The sequence below is a fragment of the Danio aesculapii genome, chromosome 9 (assembly GCF_903798145.1).
Source record: "Danio aesculapii chromosome 9, fDanAes4.1, whole genome shotgun sequence".
Classification (NCBI taxonomy): domain Eukaryota; kingdom Metazoa; phylum Chordata; class Actinopteri; order Cypriniformes; family Danionidae; genus Danio; species Danio aesculapii.
Window position 1 is genome coordinate 39,745,516 of NC_079443.1, and position 20,192 is coordinate 39,765,707.

General features: G+C 36.2%; 1 protein-coding gene across 3 annotated transcripts in view; it reads left to right on the top strand.

The window, feature by feature from the left end:
- The window catches only part of slc12a8 (solute carrier family 12 member 8), a 39,971-nt gene that overhangs the window by 6,489 nt on the left and 13,290 nt on the right, over positions 1-20,192 (top strand). For all 3 annotated transcript variants that reach the window (XM_056465882.1, XM_056465883.1, XM_056465884.1), the window contains one exon: positions 16,558-16,671. In XM_056465882.1, the coding sequence (XP_056321857.1) occupies positions 16,558-16,671 (114 nt within the window). The remainder of the gene's footprint in view (positions 1-16,557; positions 16,672-20,192) is intronic.

The following is a 20,192-nucleotide window of genomic DNA, read 5'->3' on the forward strand; positions in this document are numbered from 1 at the left end:
TTTTATTGCAAGTTAACTTGAGGACTAAACTATCTTAATAGATCCTCTTTTGAGAAAATCAATCAGCAAGACTAGAAACATATGTGTAATAATTAGCTTCTAGAACAGGTGTAAATGTGTTTGTGCATTTGTTAAAATTCAAAATAAAACTATTATCCTAAAGAAATGCGGAAAAAAGAGGAAATAAACTCCAAAAACAGGCATTTTCCAGAGGTTTCCTGTTAATAAATGCTTTAGTAAAAGATTCTTGCCCTGCAGTGTTGTTTTCACAGACCTCACTAAACTACTTTCTAATATTGACTTGTCTTTCTTTGCACATTTCCTGGCAAACCTGCTGGACGAGGATATTCCGGTTCATGTCATTTTATGTTGAAAGAAATTCTGAGTGTTTTATTCCTTCAACAGCACACATTTGTATGCAAATCCTTATATTTCACTGTATATGCAGAGCAATATTTATTTTAGGGTAATTGAAAAATCAAGGAAATGAGGTTGGTGTTGACAGAATAAATACAATACTCTTCAAGTATTGCATTTACATTAAAAAAGTTAAAAGACATTGTTTTTACTGTTAAAATGTATTGTATTTCTTAAATGTAAAACTGCTGGTAGAAAGGTCAGTTTTAAAAGCAGTTTTTACCCCCCCAGAAATTCACAATAAAAAAGAAATCTATAATCAATCCTGGATAATGTGGCACTGATAATAATAATAATTCATTTATTTGTAAATGGCGCCTTTCTGGACACCCAAGGTTGCCTTACAACAAGCATGAAATTAAAACAATTACCATCAGAACAAATTAATAAAACGTTGCCAAACAAAGCTTTGAATGCATGTATGGAGTTGCAGGTACAAACACATCGTGATTCGTGAGTATGAAATAACATGATAAAAGATAGTCAAAAGAATGCCTGCTTAAAAAGATCAGTCTTGAGATGAGATTTAAGGGTATGAAGAATATCACTGCTCCTTAGGTCCAGGGAACGTGAGTTCCATAGTCGAGGAGCCACGGAGTTAAAAGATCTGGCTCCCATTGTGCTTAATCGAGTGTGAGATGGCACCAGGAAGAAAGAGTTGTCTGATCTAAGAGTGCAAGAATGTGTATGGAGAAGTTTGGTAAGATATTGAGGAGCAAGTTTATAAAGTGCCTTGAAAGTGAGAAGTAGTATTTTAAAATTAATACAAAACTTTACCGGAAGCCAGTGAAGCTGATAAAGAAGTGGTATGACATGCTTGTGAGATGAGGTCCTAGAGATGACACGAGCTGCATGGTTCTGAACCAGTTGGAGTTTATGGAGGAGTTTAGAAGGAATGGTGAGGAAAGCATTACAGTAGTCAAGACGTGAAGTAACTAATGCATGGATGAGAATTGCTGTGTTATTGGTCATGAGTCATGTCCAATAACACAGCAATTCTCATCCATGCATTAGTTACTTCACTCCAAAGGGCGGAGACGAGTGATATTACGCAGGTGGAAATATGCAGTACATGTAATATTATTGATGTGACCTTCAAATGAGAGTGTACTATCCAAGAGGACACCCAAACATTTGACCTGCACAGAGGGTAGAATTGTGCTATTTTCAACATCAATTGTAAAACTATCAGCTTTATCTAAAACACTTTTAGTCACAATGAGAAAGGCTTCAGTTTTGTCACTATTTAATTTCAAAAGGTAATGGCTGATAGCCAGATTTTTATTTCAGCTAAATATCTACTCCAAGCAGAAGGAGGAAATGAACTGGAGGGTTTAGTGGACAGGTAGAGTTGAGTGTCTTCAGCATAGCAGTGAAATTGTATGTTGTATTTTCTAAAAATGTGACCAAGAGGCAGTAAATGTATGATAAACAGGAGTGGACCCAGTAAAGCAAATTAATAGCTGCTAATAGTCTTCACAGGAATAAATGATATTTTAAAATGTCATTAAAAAAATGAAATAAATATAACTTTAAACTGTTATTTTGAATTATTATTTATTCTGTAATTAAGAAATGCAGCTTTGGGGAGCATACAACATTTTTAGATGCATTTAAATATCTTACTAACTTGCCAACAATAAATGTGTATGTAAATTTATTTAAATACTCTGTGACTTCAGCTATAGGAAACAGCTTACCTGCCTTTAACACTTGAACAACTGTGTTTATGTAAATGTATTTAAATAATGTGTGTGACTTTAGATATACTCATCTCTGATACTAATCTGAAATGGTTTTGGTAGTGTCAATATTATGTCTATTGGGATTAATGATCTAGAATAATGTCAACATTAATGCTGACTGATTTCATGTGTGTACATCTCAGTTACTTTGGGTTTATCTAAATATTATCGGTATTAGGGGCACTGTAACATGAGCTCATATGTCCTTACAACAACTGTCCAGTAGATGTCAGGGTAACATAAATGTCCCTAACTATGCTTTATCTAAGTTATTTGGAATGTGCTTCAGAAAAATATATGATATGATTAATTTATTAATATATCTTTTGCATCAGGTTTCTAAAATTCATTCTTAAAAACAATTTAGGCTCAACAATCAATGCAAGTCAAGATTTTGCACATTGAGTCAGGGTTTATGGTCTGCACTGACAATATAAACAGCTGAATGTATCTTCTGGGAGTGGTGCAAAAGGCCACCAGGGAATACAGGGTCTCTTCCTAAAATAAACACAATGACAGAACTCCAGCACCAATCATAATATGGAAGTTGAAGGAACAGGAAGGGTGAAATGGTTTGTCTTCCTATTATATACTCTCATATATATAAACCTGGACATCAGTAGGCAAAATGGTTTATGTAAATGTTTATAGTCAGTAAGCTTTAAAAAAATATTTTAAATTCTGCATTAAGTTCATGAAAGGTAAAAGTCAAGACATTCAATAGTGTTACATAGGATTTTATTATTAGAGATTTTAGCAGACATTCACTTTGAAAAAAATAAATAATAATAATAATAATAATATATATATATATATATATATATATATATATATATATATATATATATATATATATATATATATATATATATATATATATAAACATAAAACTTGCCTTACCTCAAATAAACCTTTCATCTAAATGTAAAAAAAAACTATTTTAGTTTTATTTTGTTAACTACATGTGACATTTTGTCTGAATTTTGAATAAAAAGATAAAAATGTTGCATTTTAGAGCATAAAAGGTGCAATGTAATACAATATAACAAATAAATATTATATATACAATATATAACAAATAAATATTTTTATTAATATATAAAGAAATTTTTATATATAATAAATAACAACATTTATAATATTCTTCTTGTATTTAAATGGGCAGTAGGTGATCTGCTAAAATGCTATCCGGTTAGCATAATATCTTTGAAACACAGTCCCACCCCTGCCGTCCAAAGCCACGCCTCCTGAAGCCGAATGTGGGCACGACAGCAAGCAATCCACATGTTCATGTCATTCGCCAGTTAGAAATGCAGTTAGTGGTTGGCTGGTGACGTGCAGGAATTACACTTATTACTAAGCCATACTTGCATGCTATTTCAGACTGAATATTTAGAATAGCATGGTAAACGATATATGGAGCGCGTCACAGGTTGTCATTGTTCAAAAACGAACCAATGTTAATATAAAACCAACTTCACCTCAGTAAAGCAGGCTAGGCATAATAGCGCTGTTTACCAATGTTTTGTTGTTAAACTAAATAAAAATCTACATTATTGATGCTGTTAAAGGTCTATTGAAAATAGTCACATTAATCTATTGCCAGAAGATTTCAGTGGCTGAACAACACATCTGTGCATGTAACCCATTCATAACAACACAATCTACGTCAGCTTTGCGTGACTAAAATACTTTTAAAACAAAACGTTACCTGTCAAAGAGAAACACTTCAGGCATGGTGTCATCCTTCCTTCCTATCCACACGTGTACGCGCTAATGGCAGATCTGAGTGAACAGGGATAGTTCAGACAGTCAGTTTGGGCTACTAATCAGAGTTATGGGAAATGTCGGCCTGACAAATTTTAATTGGATAAACATTTTTTAGTCTTATGCCTTACCCAGAATACAAAAATACATATAAATACATTTAAATCATTCACTTTCATCATTACTATTGGAATGTGAAGAGACTTTCAACAACACAACAAAAAATGTCTCTGACGACAATCACGTAATGCACCTTTAAAAGATGTTATTCTGACTGTGATCTGTCAACTGTGTGTATGTTAGTAAAACTGTGGGAATGTTTTTTTTTTTTCAATTAAGAAAAATGAGGAGCATTGCTCAGATATTTTAGTCGAAGGAGATGTAATAAATATAGTTGATCATTTTTAAATATTTAGGTATAATTATTGACTAATTAAAAATTTTAAAAACAAATCAGTTACCTACTGTATGGCTGCTGCTAAACTTTTTATGAAAACAATGATTTTGCCTCATTTATCTTATTGTGCCACAAGCTGGTCCCACACGAACAACTACAACATTAAATCCATCGTATAATATCTATAAGCAAATTGTAAACATTTTAGCTAAAAAAGAGCTATCATTACTTTAACTATATCGAACAACATAAATTACTAACTTTTGTTAGCTGATGTGTGTTTAATGTATAAAATATTTAATGATCTTGCACCAACACCTCTCAAACAATGTGGGATTGTCTGCAAGGACAATATAAGAAAGACTAGGTTATCGGTTAGAGGTGATTGTTCAGTTAAACTCAAGAGGACTGCTTTAGGACAATCAGTGTTTTCAGTCAGAGCAGCAGAAAGATGGAATAAAATAGCAGTGCATGTCAGAGAGAGTACCACTTTTAATCATTTTAAAACTGTTCTTAAAGTTCGGATTAAGCAAAATCAAATATGCAACCACCGATATGATTTCATTTCATTTTATTGACTATGATGTATTGTATGTATTATACTGTAAGTGTATATTCATTTATTATTGTATTATTTTTATTGTTAAACTTGTTACAACTTTCTGCCCAGGGACTACAGATGTAAAGTAGCTTTATAGCTAACTCTGGCACAACATGTCATGTTGTACATTGTCCCTGTATAAATAAAGAAAAATAATGATAAATAAATAGTAAAACTGTCATTTGAAATTGAAATATTTCACATTTCTAATACAGAATTCAAATGTCTTTACAATAAACTTCAATAAATTATTATTTCTATATTAGTAGTGCTTGTTATTAAGAGTGTCAATGAAATGTAGTCTTACAGTCCAATGAGTAGTTCAATCATTTGAAATGTCAGCTTGGTCATATATTTCAAATTGTTTAGATGTGCTTTTATACATATGTGCTGAAAAATCCTATTGCATTTAGTGCATATTAAAGCCATTTTAGTTCCTTGTAGAAGTAAAGGAGTATAATTGGCACTAGTTCAAATAATACAAGTTTATAATAGCAACTTGTCAGCATCCAGAAATGCATGTGTGATATAAGAGTCATTTGCTCTAAAGACAAGCATGCAGGCATTCTTAGTCCATTGTAATTTTTACATTTTTTTGGCTGCCCACTTCTGACGAGGTCAGTATGTACTTTCACACTGAGCTTGCAGGAAATCCATCCCAACGCTTCCTGTTCTCCTGATTACTGGTTTCCTGTCCAGAGAGCAGGCAAGACACTCAGAAAGATGCTGCTCTCAGTCTCTCGCTGCAGAGAAAGTAAGATATATTGGTGTGAACATGAGGCATTAACCCCAAACCACTGCTTCTGTTGTGGTCATCTTGCTCTGGTCTCTTTTAAGAGCTGGTCTAGGGGTGCATTGAGCACTGGCAGTGAGAAAAGGACGTGCTGGTTCCTCCAGGTTTTTCCAATTAAGCCTTTGTGGTTATATAGTGATCTCATAATTGGCATGACTCCAGGGGGGTTGCACGGTTTAGACCAGGCGCCGCATGGGCGGGTTACCTGCCAGTGGCCGGAAAAAGGAGCTGCTGTGCAGATGTGTTTACAATTTGATAACGCGGTTAATCACGTAGTCAAGGCCAGGTGGTCAGCACAAGGAAAGCTTCATAACCGTTACGATATAGAGATCCCAGCACGTCCGCATTCCTTGACAATTTAAAGGGCATGGTTCACACCAAAAATGCATGTTTTGTTATTGCAAAGCTGTATGCCTTTCTTTTTTCAGAACAAAAAATGCTACATTTTAAAATGTACCATGGTCACTTTTTTATATAATAAAAGTGAATGGAGAGGGGCTTTGGGCTAGTATTGGGTGAGTTAGGAATTGGTAAATAAAGTGGTCTGAAGGGGTCTTTTGTGGAGACTCAAGAAGGACATTGCTTGTTCTGCCTGAATTAATATGTTACCATACAGAAAGGGCAAAAATTAAAGTCGCTAAATGATAATCATGTCAACAATGTTGATGTCATGCAATAATTAGCATTTTGATGATGTCATCTCATTGAAGCAGCACTTTGCATTTGATTCTTTTTTAATGCAGCCTATTCCTATTTTGATACAGTAAAAAAAATAATTTTTCATTTACACGTTTATGTTTCTGTTGTCAGACAGTGTGGCCCACATTAAAGGTGCTGTATGTAAGTTTTCGACTGTTCTAAAGCATAATAATATCATAATATTTTTGCAGATATTTAAGAAACATGCCAAGTATATATTCTTGTTTATCTGAAAAACAATGCTGAAGTCAGATATTCTGCTTTGAAAATGTGTTTCATGTGCTGGAATGCTGTCTTTGTTTTGGTTCTTTTAAACCGCCCACTGCCAGTTTAGCCAATTATATATAAGCACCCTGTGTTGCCTTGATTGAAAACAGCATATTTCATTCATTCAGAAAGGATCTGAAAGCATGCGCTCGTGACCGAAAAGTGACCTCCAGTGGACAGTAGCAGATTCCGAAATGACTCAGATTCAGAGTTCCACATGAGGTTATTAGTTAGCAAATAATGTAAATATTACGAACATAATCATTAGGGTGAGCAGGTTACATTGTAACCCCATGTCTTAGTCTGTGTTTTAGGTAATGTGTGGCTTTTGAAATACCGCTGAAGGGAGGGTGCATGGAATCTTGTGCTTTCAGCGCTACCTTGCTATTGCTATCCTTTCCTGTTTTGTATATCCTAGCTTTAATTGTATTCAATTATTAATTGTGGGGAATAAACTGACATTGATTTCAATACGTGCTGAACGCCTACCCCTCCTGCGAGCTGGTAAATCACTGTGACCAAATCAACTGAGAATCAGATCAGTTAAATTGTTTTTTTTTTTACCAAATATATTTAACATTTTGTGCAGATACAATATCAAATACATACAAAGATAAGTAATACACTGATCTGCTTTTCACAACTAAGAACCAATGACCGTAAAAACAATATAGTTATTAAATAACACCGTAAATGTAAAGAGAATTAATAAAATTAATTAAGAAATAACAAAAAAACTAACAATAAAAGTAATAAATAAATAATAAAAAAGCTTTATTCCTCTTCTTCTTCAAGACCAAAAGTCAATATAATTCAACAAAAGTTTCCATGTTTTTGTAAAAAGATTTTAAAGACTCTCTTAATGAAAACCGAAGTTTTGCCAACTTTAAACACACAAAAAAATTCTTTTATCCATCTGTCATATAAAGATGTTTGTTTCCACTTAAGGAGAATAAGCCTCCTAGCCAATAATGTGGTAAAAGCAACAGCGTTCTGCGTTGTTTGCAAATTTGGCCCAAAAGGAATTCTGAATAGTGCTGTTTGAGGGTTTGGGGTGGCTGATATGTTAAAAGTTTTTTCAGTATCAAATATTTTAGACCAAAACACTGTCAATCTTGGACAAGACCAAAACATGTGTGTGTGATTTGCTGGAGATTGTTGACACCTATTACAACTATTACTTCTATTTGGGTATATTTTTTGTCTAATCTGGCATTAGTATAGTGTGCTCTGTGAAAAATTTTGCATTGCATTAAACTGTCGGGCACATTTAGAATAACTGTGTACAAAATTGAGTATATAATCCCATTCTATTTCACTGATGGTGATCCCCAACTCTTGTCCCTAGATCAGTTAATTTTTAAATGAATCATTGAGGTCATTTTATTAATTGATTAACGGAATAAATCTGACCATATATGAATATATGACTTTAAAATGAAAGTTTACTCATCATTTACCCGCCCTCAAGTGTGAGTTTCTTTAGTCTGTTTAACTAAAAAAAAGATATTTTGAAGAATGGTGAAAAAAATGTAACCATTGTCATCCATAGTAGGAGAAAACTAATACTGCAGAAGTCAACGAAACCCCTAGTTTTCTGAGTTCTTGATGTTTTTCTGCATTGACATTTTAAAAGTATAGGATATTAGGAAGGATGAAGAATGTGGTCACAGTTCATAGGGAGTGAACTATTCTTCCTGAAAGGCTGAATTAAGCTTTGGGGCAGAGCACATACTGACACATATTGTATCTTGGTTGTGAAATAATTCTTGGTAAAGGATATGTTTGAGTTATACACCCATTGGCTACTATTGTGCCCAGACACATAGCCAAAATGGCAGAGGAGTGATAGTTTTTTAATGCTGCTACCTAGTACTCCAGTGTTTTGTTAAATCATTTTAAAATATTATTGCTGGGAGAGATGAAGAAAATGTGAGCACAGTCCCCATGAGTGTTCATACCATTGTGGTGAACACATTTGTGCTAGATAAAAAAAACAAGAGCACCTCCTAGTTCTGTCCCTTCCCTCCTGCATATTACCACACAAGAGGAGCTATGAGAAAAGCTTTTCTACTACTGTACACTTTCTAGGTTCTTGCAAATAATGTTGGGAAAGTATTGCTAAAATATGAGAAGTAAAATTAATTTAATTGAAAATGGAATTCTTTGACTTGTTTATCTTGTCATGGTACTCTCAATCGCCTTGTTTTCCACTCACATAATCACGGTAGTTATTTTTGTAAAGGTGTGATATTCATGTCATGTAGAAAATGTTCTGTGTTTCTCGCCTTTAAACTCAAAGACACTCTATTTAAGCACCCAGAGTTGGACAGGAAGCTGACATGCGCTCAAAGTTTTGGGTTAAGGGTGTTGACCGGGCTCACCCACATTTTTGGCCCGAGACAAAAGAGCAGGCAGGAAGCAGATCCGAGTTCTTCACTAGCAACGTCCACATCATCACTTCCTCTTCCAAATCTTCAGATCAGATGGACTCTCACTATAAATATCCAAAGTTCAATCAAAATGCGTGTAGTGGTGGCTGAGAGGGCAACAGTAACGGCACTGCTCTTATCCACTGAGTCAGCACAGCCTGTTTTTCATGCTTTGTGCGTTTGTTCTCAATTCTGTCTATTTCTTTTTCCTGCTATGCATGGCCTTATTCTCTTTAAAAAAAGAACCTATTACACAATATTTTGAGTTTGATTCTTGTGTTTGAACAGCTACTGTTCACATGTTTGGAGTTGTTTTTGAAAGAATATGTACTGCTCAAAAAATAAAGGGAACACAATGTAACTCCAAGTGTTACCTTTGTTTTTTGAGCAGTATATAATGCCAAGCCTTAAATTTCTGTACAGAATTTCTGTCATGTTTTGTTTCGTTTTGTTTGTTTTTGATTGGTCTCACACAGTCACATGATGTGATTTCACAGGTCACCAAGCTTGAACTTTGCAATGCAATGAACTACGAAACTTGTCGCACAAGCTGGTGTTTCCGATTTGTTACATCCGCTTGCGTATGAAGGGAAGTCTATGGGGCTAAATGCAGTGTGACCATGGCTTAAAGATGAGTTTTTATCAGCCATTACTCTAGCCTTCATTGATTCAATGATTTTTCATAAATCATCCTAAATTATGCTGATATGGCTAGATTTGAGCTTTGGCTAGAAGATTGCTTAAAACAGTAGCAATGTTATACTGCATTGTGCCAGTTAAATAAATATACATAATAATAATTATTACAATTTTGCTGCTTAATTTTATTCTGCAAACGTATTTGCCGGCAGCTTGCTCTCTGCAACTCTCACATGGTCGCCCACTGATGCTAACGCCCTATTCACACGGGGCATCACTGTCAACACTTTTCATTCACTTTGAATTGGTGACGTCAAGCGTTGCCGAACTGAATTGGGGGTCCATCGGCGCTGCTTCAGCTGCGTTGCTTGCTGCTGAAGTTGGGAGTTTCTCAACTTTTCAATCGGCAATCAAAGCGTCAGCGAATCAGATTTATGCAAATTACCCAGAAACCGATTGCAGACTTGTTTCATTGGCTGACGGTGCTATGATTATTGCGTCAGCCCCAACTTCAGACATGCCCTCCGTTAAGCGTTGACGCTGAAGCCCTGTGTGAATCAGGGCTGCACCCGGTCAGTACCTGGGAGACCACATTGGAAAGCTAGGTTGCTGCCGGAAATGGTCTTAGTGAGACCAGCATGGGGCACTCAACCTGTGGTCTCTGTGGGTCCTAATGCCCCAGGATATTGATGGGGACTTTATACTGCTCAGTGAGCGCCGTCTTTTGGATGAGACGTTAAACTGAGGTCTTGACTCTCTGAATTTTTGTTAAAAATCCCAGGATGTCTTTCAAAAAGAGTAGGGGTTTAACCCCGGCATCCTGGTCAAATTTGCCCACTGGCCTCTGTCCATCGTGGCCTCCTAACCATCCTCATATCACAATTAGCTTCATCATATCTCCTCTCCACTAATCAGCTTCTGTGTGGTCTGGCGCAATATGGCTCCCGTCGCGTTATCCAGGTGGATGCTGCACACTGATTCCCCTCAAAAATGTGTAAAGCGATTTGAGTGTCCAGAAAATCGCAATATAAATGTTAGAAATTATTGTTATTATTATTATTATTGTTATTGTTATTATTTCAAAATTCTATATGAAAAGAAAAGTTCAAAAGAACATCATTTGAAATAAATATTCTTCTGTATTTTAAAAATTTGATGCATTTTTGTTTAATAAAAGTATTTAGTTTGTCGTATTGTGGTAAAGAAAAATAGTTTAGTCTTTCAGCTTGAATTCCATGCTTTTTTTGCCAATATGGTAAGATATTTTGGTTTTTCTTGTATTTGTTAAATATCAGACTCTGTCTTTGAGTCTAAGAGGAGTTGTTATGAATTCCTCATTTATAAATTTTGACCTCTAGGTGTCCTGAAGTGTTTTGAGTAATTCCTAGACTTAGTGCCGAAGTGCTAGTGACATTTTTAAAATTTAAAATAGTCATTTGCATATCTTCTGACCACTACAGTATGTGACTCCATGCTAAAACTGCTAAAGAAATGTCAGGACATTGTCATCATAACACACACCAGGTTTGGTCTGAACACAAATAATTACAAATAAGGTTACAAAGAATTTACAAAGAGGGTGACAAAGATATAGGTTGCGTCCCAATTCACATACTTGTATTATTTCATAAAATTATGTACTTTTTTTGTAAAGGAAAAGTATATACTTTTGAGTGTGTAACAGAAGAGTATGCAAGCTTTGGGACATGCTATTTCCCCCTTAACAGATCATTATGTTGCTTAGTTACGTCCCCTGTCAATCATCTCGACACATCATCCACATATCTTTCATATTTAATTACTGGAGAAGCAGCAGCAGGATAATCTGCCATTTGCAAGTCTTTCATGCAGAGAAATCTCCTCAGGTCTTTGAATAATTATGCATTCAGAAGGTAATGTCCAAATATATCTTGATATAAATTCACGTTGTTGTAGATGAAATATAACATAGAAAACGCAGTTTAAACATTTTCCAGTTGGCTAGATATTAATTAATAGTCATTCAAACAACTTTACCGAAGCCTCTCTACTTGACGGGTGGTCTCGTGCATCCGCTATGTTTGTCGTTTACACTTTTTACCCAAGCTTGTAGTTCTAAACAAGTTCACATATAACATGTAATGTATTGTGGCAAATATTAGCGGTTAGAGTATGGATGCTTCTACACTTCGAGTTTTTACCTGAAATAGTAAACCGTCCGGGAACCTTTGGCATGCTCTTTTTAACATACTATGGTTTGGGACATACTAATTCTATTTACGATTACTATTTAGAATGGATAGTATGTGAATTGGGAAACTGCACTAGGCTCACATCCAGTTTGTCAAGATCTTCATGTTGTAAAAAATACAGCCCTTATGGTACAAATGTTATTAGCACAAATGTCACAAAGGTTGGCAGCACTACAGGGACTAAGATAGAGATTTCAAATGTGCTGTGATTGATATTCAGACTGCCCCCTATCTGTGTGCTAAATCTCACAACTTTTTGCTATATGGTTCTGCCATGGACTCTAAAGGGGCAGGCTCAAAACTATTGCAACGATTGTATTTTTTTCACTTGCTATTGCAGATTGACCAAAGTTCACATTAGAGGCCAACTATGTAAAGGTGTTTCATGATGTGATGAAGTACAATCTGTTGTTTTTTTCTTACTTGCATGTTATTAGCCGTGTACTTGATATCTGTTATTTCTAAGACTGCGTGTATCTAAACTTTCTTTATGCACTTCCTCTACCACTTTCTCCTCATCCTTTCTATTGTGTCTTACTCTCTTTCTCTCGCTCTCCTTGTAGCCAAGAAACTATGACTTGGAAGTGTAGGAACAGGCAGGGCTTCTGAAAGGGTGGTGACTTCCTTTTGGATAAACATGTCATTAATCCAAGAGAACACATTCTTTCCCATCACAAGATAACCAAGAGGGAAACAGATCATGCTCTTACATAGCCAGGTCCTGTAGATCTCTCTTTCTGGATGAGCGGCTTGTCTCTGCAGAGGTGACACATCATCTCCCCAACCCACCACAGCTTACTTTCTTTTTCATTTACTCTTTTGTACGTTTTGACTGATTGGAAAAAACTATTATAACACAACATCATTGTGTTTAGACCAGACTGAGGCATTCCTGTTGGTGTTTTTCCATCATTTGAAGTGTTTTCCAGTACAAAAATGATTAGTCCAAACCATTCAAATGAATAAAGTTCCACCCCAAATTGCACATCCTTACACTGTAAAAAAATGATATGATCAGTAAGTCATGACATGTTTTAGGTCATTGTAACTTATTAAACAAAGTTAATCATGTTCTAACTTAATTTTACAAGTTACACAAGCTGTTTTAAGTCTGTTTAATATAATATAAGTTCAATGGACTCAAAAGGTTAGTTTGATTCAGCTTAAAAATTTAAATCAACAAGGATTTTTTACATTGTATGCTATTCCAAATTTGCATTTATTTAATTGGAAGTTAAAAGGAAGGTTTGACGAATATCTAAACCTCTGTTTTTATAAAGCGGACAGTGTTTTACAGTACTGTTTTTGCTTGGTGTTAATAAGCATTCAGTTCATCACTTGTGACTGCTTGTGTTTGAGTTTGAGCTCAAGGAATGTGATTGTGGTTTTTATTTTTCACCAAGAAATCCATTCAAATGTGTTTTAGACTGATTCCAGAAGTGGTTGAAAGCCCAAAATATTTCAGACCTTATTTAACCTGAATTTAGTGTCGTACATTTAAAATTGGATTGACAAAAATGCATCTTAATTCTAAGTGTAAATTGAATTACCACAGGGTTTAAATCTGATTTTACATAATGGATACACCTCAGCAACATTTTGTATTTGTAGAGCCAAGGCTCCTATGTTTTGCAAAAAAATGTGATTAATTATTCTTGAAGCCAATGAATATTGTAGACAACAGTGCTTAAAGAGGATCTATTTTGCAAAATTCACTTCCATAAGTAGTTTAAACACAGTTGTTTCCCAGCAGTATTTGTATATAGTGATGCAGTGGATTTCGGTCTTCAAATTGGTTCCAGGAAAGATAAATGTTTATCCTTTTTCACATTACTCTATTAATATGATTATTTGAATCAGTATTTAATCTTTGAAATGATTTGGATTTATGAGTTAAGTTAAACATTACCTAATTTTGGAATGATCAGTTGAAATGTCAGTCACATAGCAGTGGTGGAACTCATAACACTCTCTGAGTTAATTTAGTCATTACTAAATACAAAAAACCAGTCCAAGTTTTATCCCAGAGAATGTTTCCAAGCCTCTTACAATAGCTAGCTTCTATGGTACAGATTAGTTAATTATATTTTTATAGTTTCATAAAAACAGTCTCCTTAAACTCTTTCTCCCTTTTACATGTCATCAGAGGGGGTAAGCCCTGCCAACCAGTGACAATCTCTCACTCATTATCATAAAAAGCCCTGAGAGAGAAGCAGTCATCCGCCATTAGATTTGTCACGTTGTACCTCTCAAAGATAATGTCCGCAAAAAAGACACATTATAAATTATGAGTTTTAGAAAGCACAAATGAACAGCGTAGTCTCCATGTACTGCCTACTCCTGAGACATTTCTTTTGACATTTTCAGTTTTTTATAACTAACATTAGTCCTGTTTTGAATCTGGTGCTATGCTGACACACAGGCATTTGTAGCTCCGCCCCCTTTTGTAAAGAGCACAATCTAATTCGAATTTAAAGCAGCAGTCACCATTTTTTTTTTTTTTAAGCATGACGGTAAAACATGAATGCGGTTACTAATGTATTAAAACATGTGCTTGTTTGTTGTGAAAATTCGTAATAATGACAAAAAATACTAATTTGTGCATCTCCTTACTTACGGGTGCAGCTATGCTGCCGTTGTGGCTGGTTTTCCTACCCCTTGGTTTCGAGTGTGGTCTTGAAAAATCTCAGTTAGATGGCGTATCTACCTCTTCCCCTTAGCCCTATGACTTCAAGCTAAAGAGAATTGGGACATTGGGTGTAAGGGGAAGGGCTAAGGGGTAAAATTGGGATTGGGCCTTATTTTACATCAAGTAAGAAGGAGCATAGGTCCCTTCCACACGTACACAGGTATTTTTCCCACCCTTGTAAAATAAAAATGAAATAAATGAGTCTTAATGAAAAAGCAAAAACACCCTGTGATGCACTGTCAAGGGCATGCTGAGTCCACAGGCGGCAATAAAACCTTAGAATAAATCTATGTTAGCCAATCAAAAAGGAGAAATTAGCAGGCATGCTGATGTTATAAGGCAAAAAACAGTGGCCACACAAACGCACCATTTCTGAAAATCTTCACTCTGGCCAGAGTTTTCAGAAAGTTTTGGTTTCAGTCACCTGATACTGTGTTTACGTGTTAATGAATGGCTAAACCATGTAAAAACTGTGGTTTTAAAAATATCTGTGTTCGTGTGGACAGGGCCCAAAGAATTTCTTACTGTATGTTTCTTTGATGAAAAGAAAACAAATAAATTTGCATTATTTATAATAATTAAAGCTGTAATGCTTAACTTTCGATAATTTCAGGTGAAAATCTAATCTGTTGGAGACGTCGAATAGGTTATTAGGTACTGAAAAAGTCCACTGAGGTGGGGTGATCACAAGAATGGGGAAGTCCCAGAGTAAAATGAGAAAATATGATACATCTGTGTTTTGGAATATGGAAAAACTGTTTTCATCTGTTTTTATATTATTTGTTTCCATTTTCTTTTATGCGTGTCTCTTTTATTCCGGTTTATGTAAAGCACTTTGAATTGCCACTGGGTATGAAATGTGCTATATAAAAAACTTGCCTTGTCTTGCCTTGCATATTTGCAATATGTTCCCTGTGCTATGATTAATGTTAAATATGCATAAATGAGACATGAGACCTGGAACAAGGGAAATGATTAGACCTACAGTATCTGTTATCCCAAATTGGTCCAGGATTACATGTGGATAAGTAAAGACAGAAGTTATGTTTTGGAATAACTAGTTATTTAATTACCATACAGTATGGCACAGTATATACTGCAATTAATAATTCTAAACAAGTACACAAGCCAACTGAAATACAAGGCGCTCGTGTGACACTTCAGCACAATGCTGATATCTCTCAGTACTGTGTACGTAAATGTTCAGTGGCGCCTGTTCCTGGATTGTTTTGTTTGCATGTGAACACACCCAGACCTTAGTCCAGAATTCCCTCCATCATGTCCACACCGCAGAACTATTGAACTTGGCATGTGCTCCCAAGAAAAAAAAAAAAAAAAAAGGCCAGTCCTTGGTTTGCACGCATCTTGGCGGGGCGTCTGTCCCCCCTGGGTTGTTACATAAAGGGCGGTAACGGTCAGCCGAGAGTCCAAACCTACTCTGTAATATTTCACACCAAACATCTCTCCCACATTATTGATTTCAGAGTGAAAGGGTTATTATATATCAGTGTGCTATAGATCAATATTGCATGTCATAAACGCTGGTTTGGGGTCTTTGAAAGAAGGATATTTTCTTGTAAATGTCGTCACTATATGATTGAAGCAGACGGTAACATGCGTTAGCTGTCAGGAAGTTTTAATGTTATGAAATGTTTAGACTCAAAAATGCCCAAATATTTCCGTTTGGTTTTTCAAAACAAAGATTGTCATTTACAGGAAGACTTCTGTCTGTCTCACGTATACGATATGGCATTTGAGACATGAATCTGATTGTAATCGTTCAGTTTTCCATTAAGCACTCAGTAAAGCTTTAGAGTGGCCAGTAAATGAAATAAACACTATTTCCTAACATTGTTTTGTGCTGAATATGTTTATTGCAGAGCATGGATTCGTGGGCTATTCGGAGGAGCTGCTGCGTAAGAACACCCTGCCAGACTACACAGCTGGCGAGACTTTCTTCACCGTGTTTGGTGTTTTCTTTCCTGCGGCGACAGGTGACCATACACGCACAAACAATAAAGGCAAAACTGTGATATAACAACCACTGATTAAATGATACTGCGCTGTTAGTAAGGTGAAAGCCTGTGTAAATTACTAGAGTGGTCTCAAGTACTTGCAGATGTACATTAGTTTGGGTTTCTGGAGTTTTCAGAAATTGTGCCTTTGACAATAGACATTTTTCATCTCATTTTTTCTGTAATGAGGTTTTGGTCAGAGCTGTACTGTAGTAGGATGGTTTTAGGGCACCAGCAAGCCACACCCAAAGTGTGCTGACAGGGTGGTCTGGGATGATTTCAAACAAATCGCAAGCATGATGATTTTTTTATGCTGAAATCTATTTTAATGAATAAGAATCAATTTATGTTGTGTGTAAAATGCCCAATGTCATTTATTTTAAACATAACAAAATAAAACTGGTGTTTATATTAACATGATATTGCCACAGCCATATCACCCTGCAGCCCAAGACCGGTTACTCACTGAAGCTAAACAGGGCTAAGCCTGGTCAGTACCTGGATGGGAGACCACATAGGAAAACTACAGTAGCTTGCTGTTGGAAGTGGTGTTAGTGAGGCCAGCAGGGGGCGCTCAATCTGCAGTCTGTTTGGGTCCCAATGCCCCAGTAAAGCGAAAGGGACACTATACTGTCAGTGAGCGCCATCAATTGCATGAGACATTAAACTAAGGTCCTGACTCTCTGTGGTCATTAAAAATCCCATGGCACTTCTCGTAGAGAGTAGGGGTGTAACCCCGGTGTCCTGGTTAAATTCCCTCTATCGGCCCTTACCCATCATGGCCTCCCAATCATCCCCATCCACCGCATTGGCTGAATCACTGTCTCTCCACTTCCCCTATTGTGTGGATGCTGCACACTGTTGGTGGTGTGGAGAGACACCCCCCCCCCCCCCCCCTTCATCATGATTGTGATGCGCTTTCGGTGTATGGCCATACACAATAAATGTGCTATATAAATACACATTACATTACATGATTATATAAAACCAATGATTAACATTTTTTGCAGTAATTTTTAGAGGTTTGTTTTGCACTACTCCAATCAACTACTGGATGAATATGTGTGTTATACTGCTTTTGCCATACCTTTTTCCCACATGACTAAATCATTGGATGCTAAATACTAATTTGAGTCAAAGTATTTTATTAGGTCTCACTAAATGCAAAGCAAGTCCAGACTAGATGATCATATAGGGATGCATTATAGTCACACCATGCATTAAATAGAAGTTTACCACATAAATACTGTAAATATTTATGTAAAAATTGGCGAAAAAGTCTTTATTTGAGATGCACTTTTCAAATTGTACCTGTTTATTATTTTCTAATCCATTATCCAAGATCTTTCTGGCAAGATGGTGAACACAGCAGTGATATTAAAGTGCTATTTATACTGATAGCATTCGATTTAATTTTCTGTGCAACATTTATAACAGCAGCTGAGTTTGTAAGAAATGTCAGCCTGATCTAATGAGGAAACGTAACAAATTTTACGTTTTGTCAGTTTAGTGGTGGGTTTGTGCGAGTTCAGTCGTACGAAAATGAACTATTTTAAAAGGAGACATGGCAAAAAAAAAAAACACCCCTAAACCCAACTGCCATTGGGGGATGAGCAAATCATACTAAATTGTATGCTCAATGATGTTCCAGGATCAACATAGATGTTACTCCAGGATTGCATCATACTTTGCGAAATCATGACATACTTGATTTCACTAAGTAGGACATGTTCCTAGATTATTATCTACAGTATATTGATCCTGGAACAACATTTCAATCAGCCAATCAGAACTAAGAGATACGTTGACAGTTTATGTTAAGTTTAGGTTTACGGTTAGGTTTATGCACTTCTACATGATTGTTACTATTATTCCCCTTAGATTTTTGGGAATAATTTACAGTTATGGTTGGGTTTTGGGGTAGGGAAAATAGGTATGGATTACATTTTCCAACAAAAATGATGTTCCAGGATCAACATAGATGTTAATCCAGGATTGCGTCGTACTTGGCTAAATCATGACATGCGTGTCCGCAGGGTCTTAAAAAGTATTAAAAGCTGATAAATCAAGTTAGAAAAATTTATTTAAAAAGTAGTAAAGTAAATGCTATTTTACAAATGAACACATTTTGTATCGTTTTTGCTTGTACAATTAATATAGTCTAAAGTTATAAATATAAATAAAATCCTGCTAGATTTGACATCAAGCTGCTTTGTGTACTTCAATAACCAAGGCAACACCATTATTTCTGCTGGTCTATAGACCGGTGGTCCCCAACCTTTTTATCAACGATTGACGATTTAAACTGCGGACTGGGGCGGTGGTTGGTTGGTTGCTAGGTAACCATCAACCGTTTTCTTGGAGGATGACAAGCTGAAAAAACATTGCTGTAACTCTGATACAAGTTTTATTTATGGAGAAAATTACAAAGCACTGCAGTGTTTGGGTGATCTGTGTTTGTCTGAAATAATTAGTCTACCGAAATGTGCATATTCTATGCAAGCTGAAGCTGGTCATCTGTTCTTGTCATGTGACTCGTGGTGTGCTTGCGGGCATTCATTCAAATGGGTGCGTCTGGAAGGCGCAAGTGCGCAAACCACGCACCCATGTTGGAAATAACGGATTTGCGGAACTCTAGAAAAGACGCGATATGCGAACAGCCCCTAAAGGGCCGACGTCATTTGCGGTCTTCAGCAGTTGGTCTTCTTGCACAGACATGGTGCATTCACCTGCTGATTTGTTGTTGGGTTGCGGATCTATTCTTCGGCAGTTCACGAGTCCTTCACTGGACCTTTTCGCTTTAGCAAAGAAACTTTCCGAAGACGTCTGTTTCTCACTTATTTTGCTGCTTGTGGGTTAAATTTGGGTGCTTAAGTGATCGAGATGTAAGCTAGAGAATACTGTCATTTTTCAAAATAAAAGATTTTTCAAAATAAAAGATCGTTTAGACTCTGAAAATAATAAATGATTTCTTGTGCGGCCCAGTACCAATTGAAATGCCCGGTGGTGGAGGACCGCTGTCAAGGGTGCAATTCTGGTCTGAGAGGTGGGGGCGACAAAATCTGAGTGATGGTGATACTGTAGTTGTGGAATGTTGGTGATAGTTGTCGAAATGTGCAGCAATGTTGAATAATTGTGTGCAGAAAAGCCCAAATTTCAATTTTATTTGCTGAGAGTGCAAGCAGCTAGGGACATCGGCCCTCGCGGCCAAAAAACGGACCGGCCCACCGGGAATTCTCTCGGTCATCCTGATTAGCCAATCCGGGCCTGTGCTAACGTTATATCTAAAAAAAAGTGAGGGGGACATGTCCCCCCTGTCCCCCCCGGGAATTGTGCCACTGACCGCTGTTATAGACAATAACTGCTGGATTAGCATTTTTATTCAGGATATGAATTATGTTTTAGTTTAGGTTTAATTTGTTGCAATCAATATTTATTAGTAAATATACTGCAAGTTAAATTGTCACCAATGTTACCGGTTGAAACCTAAAGTGGCGATA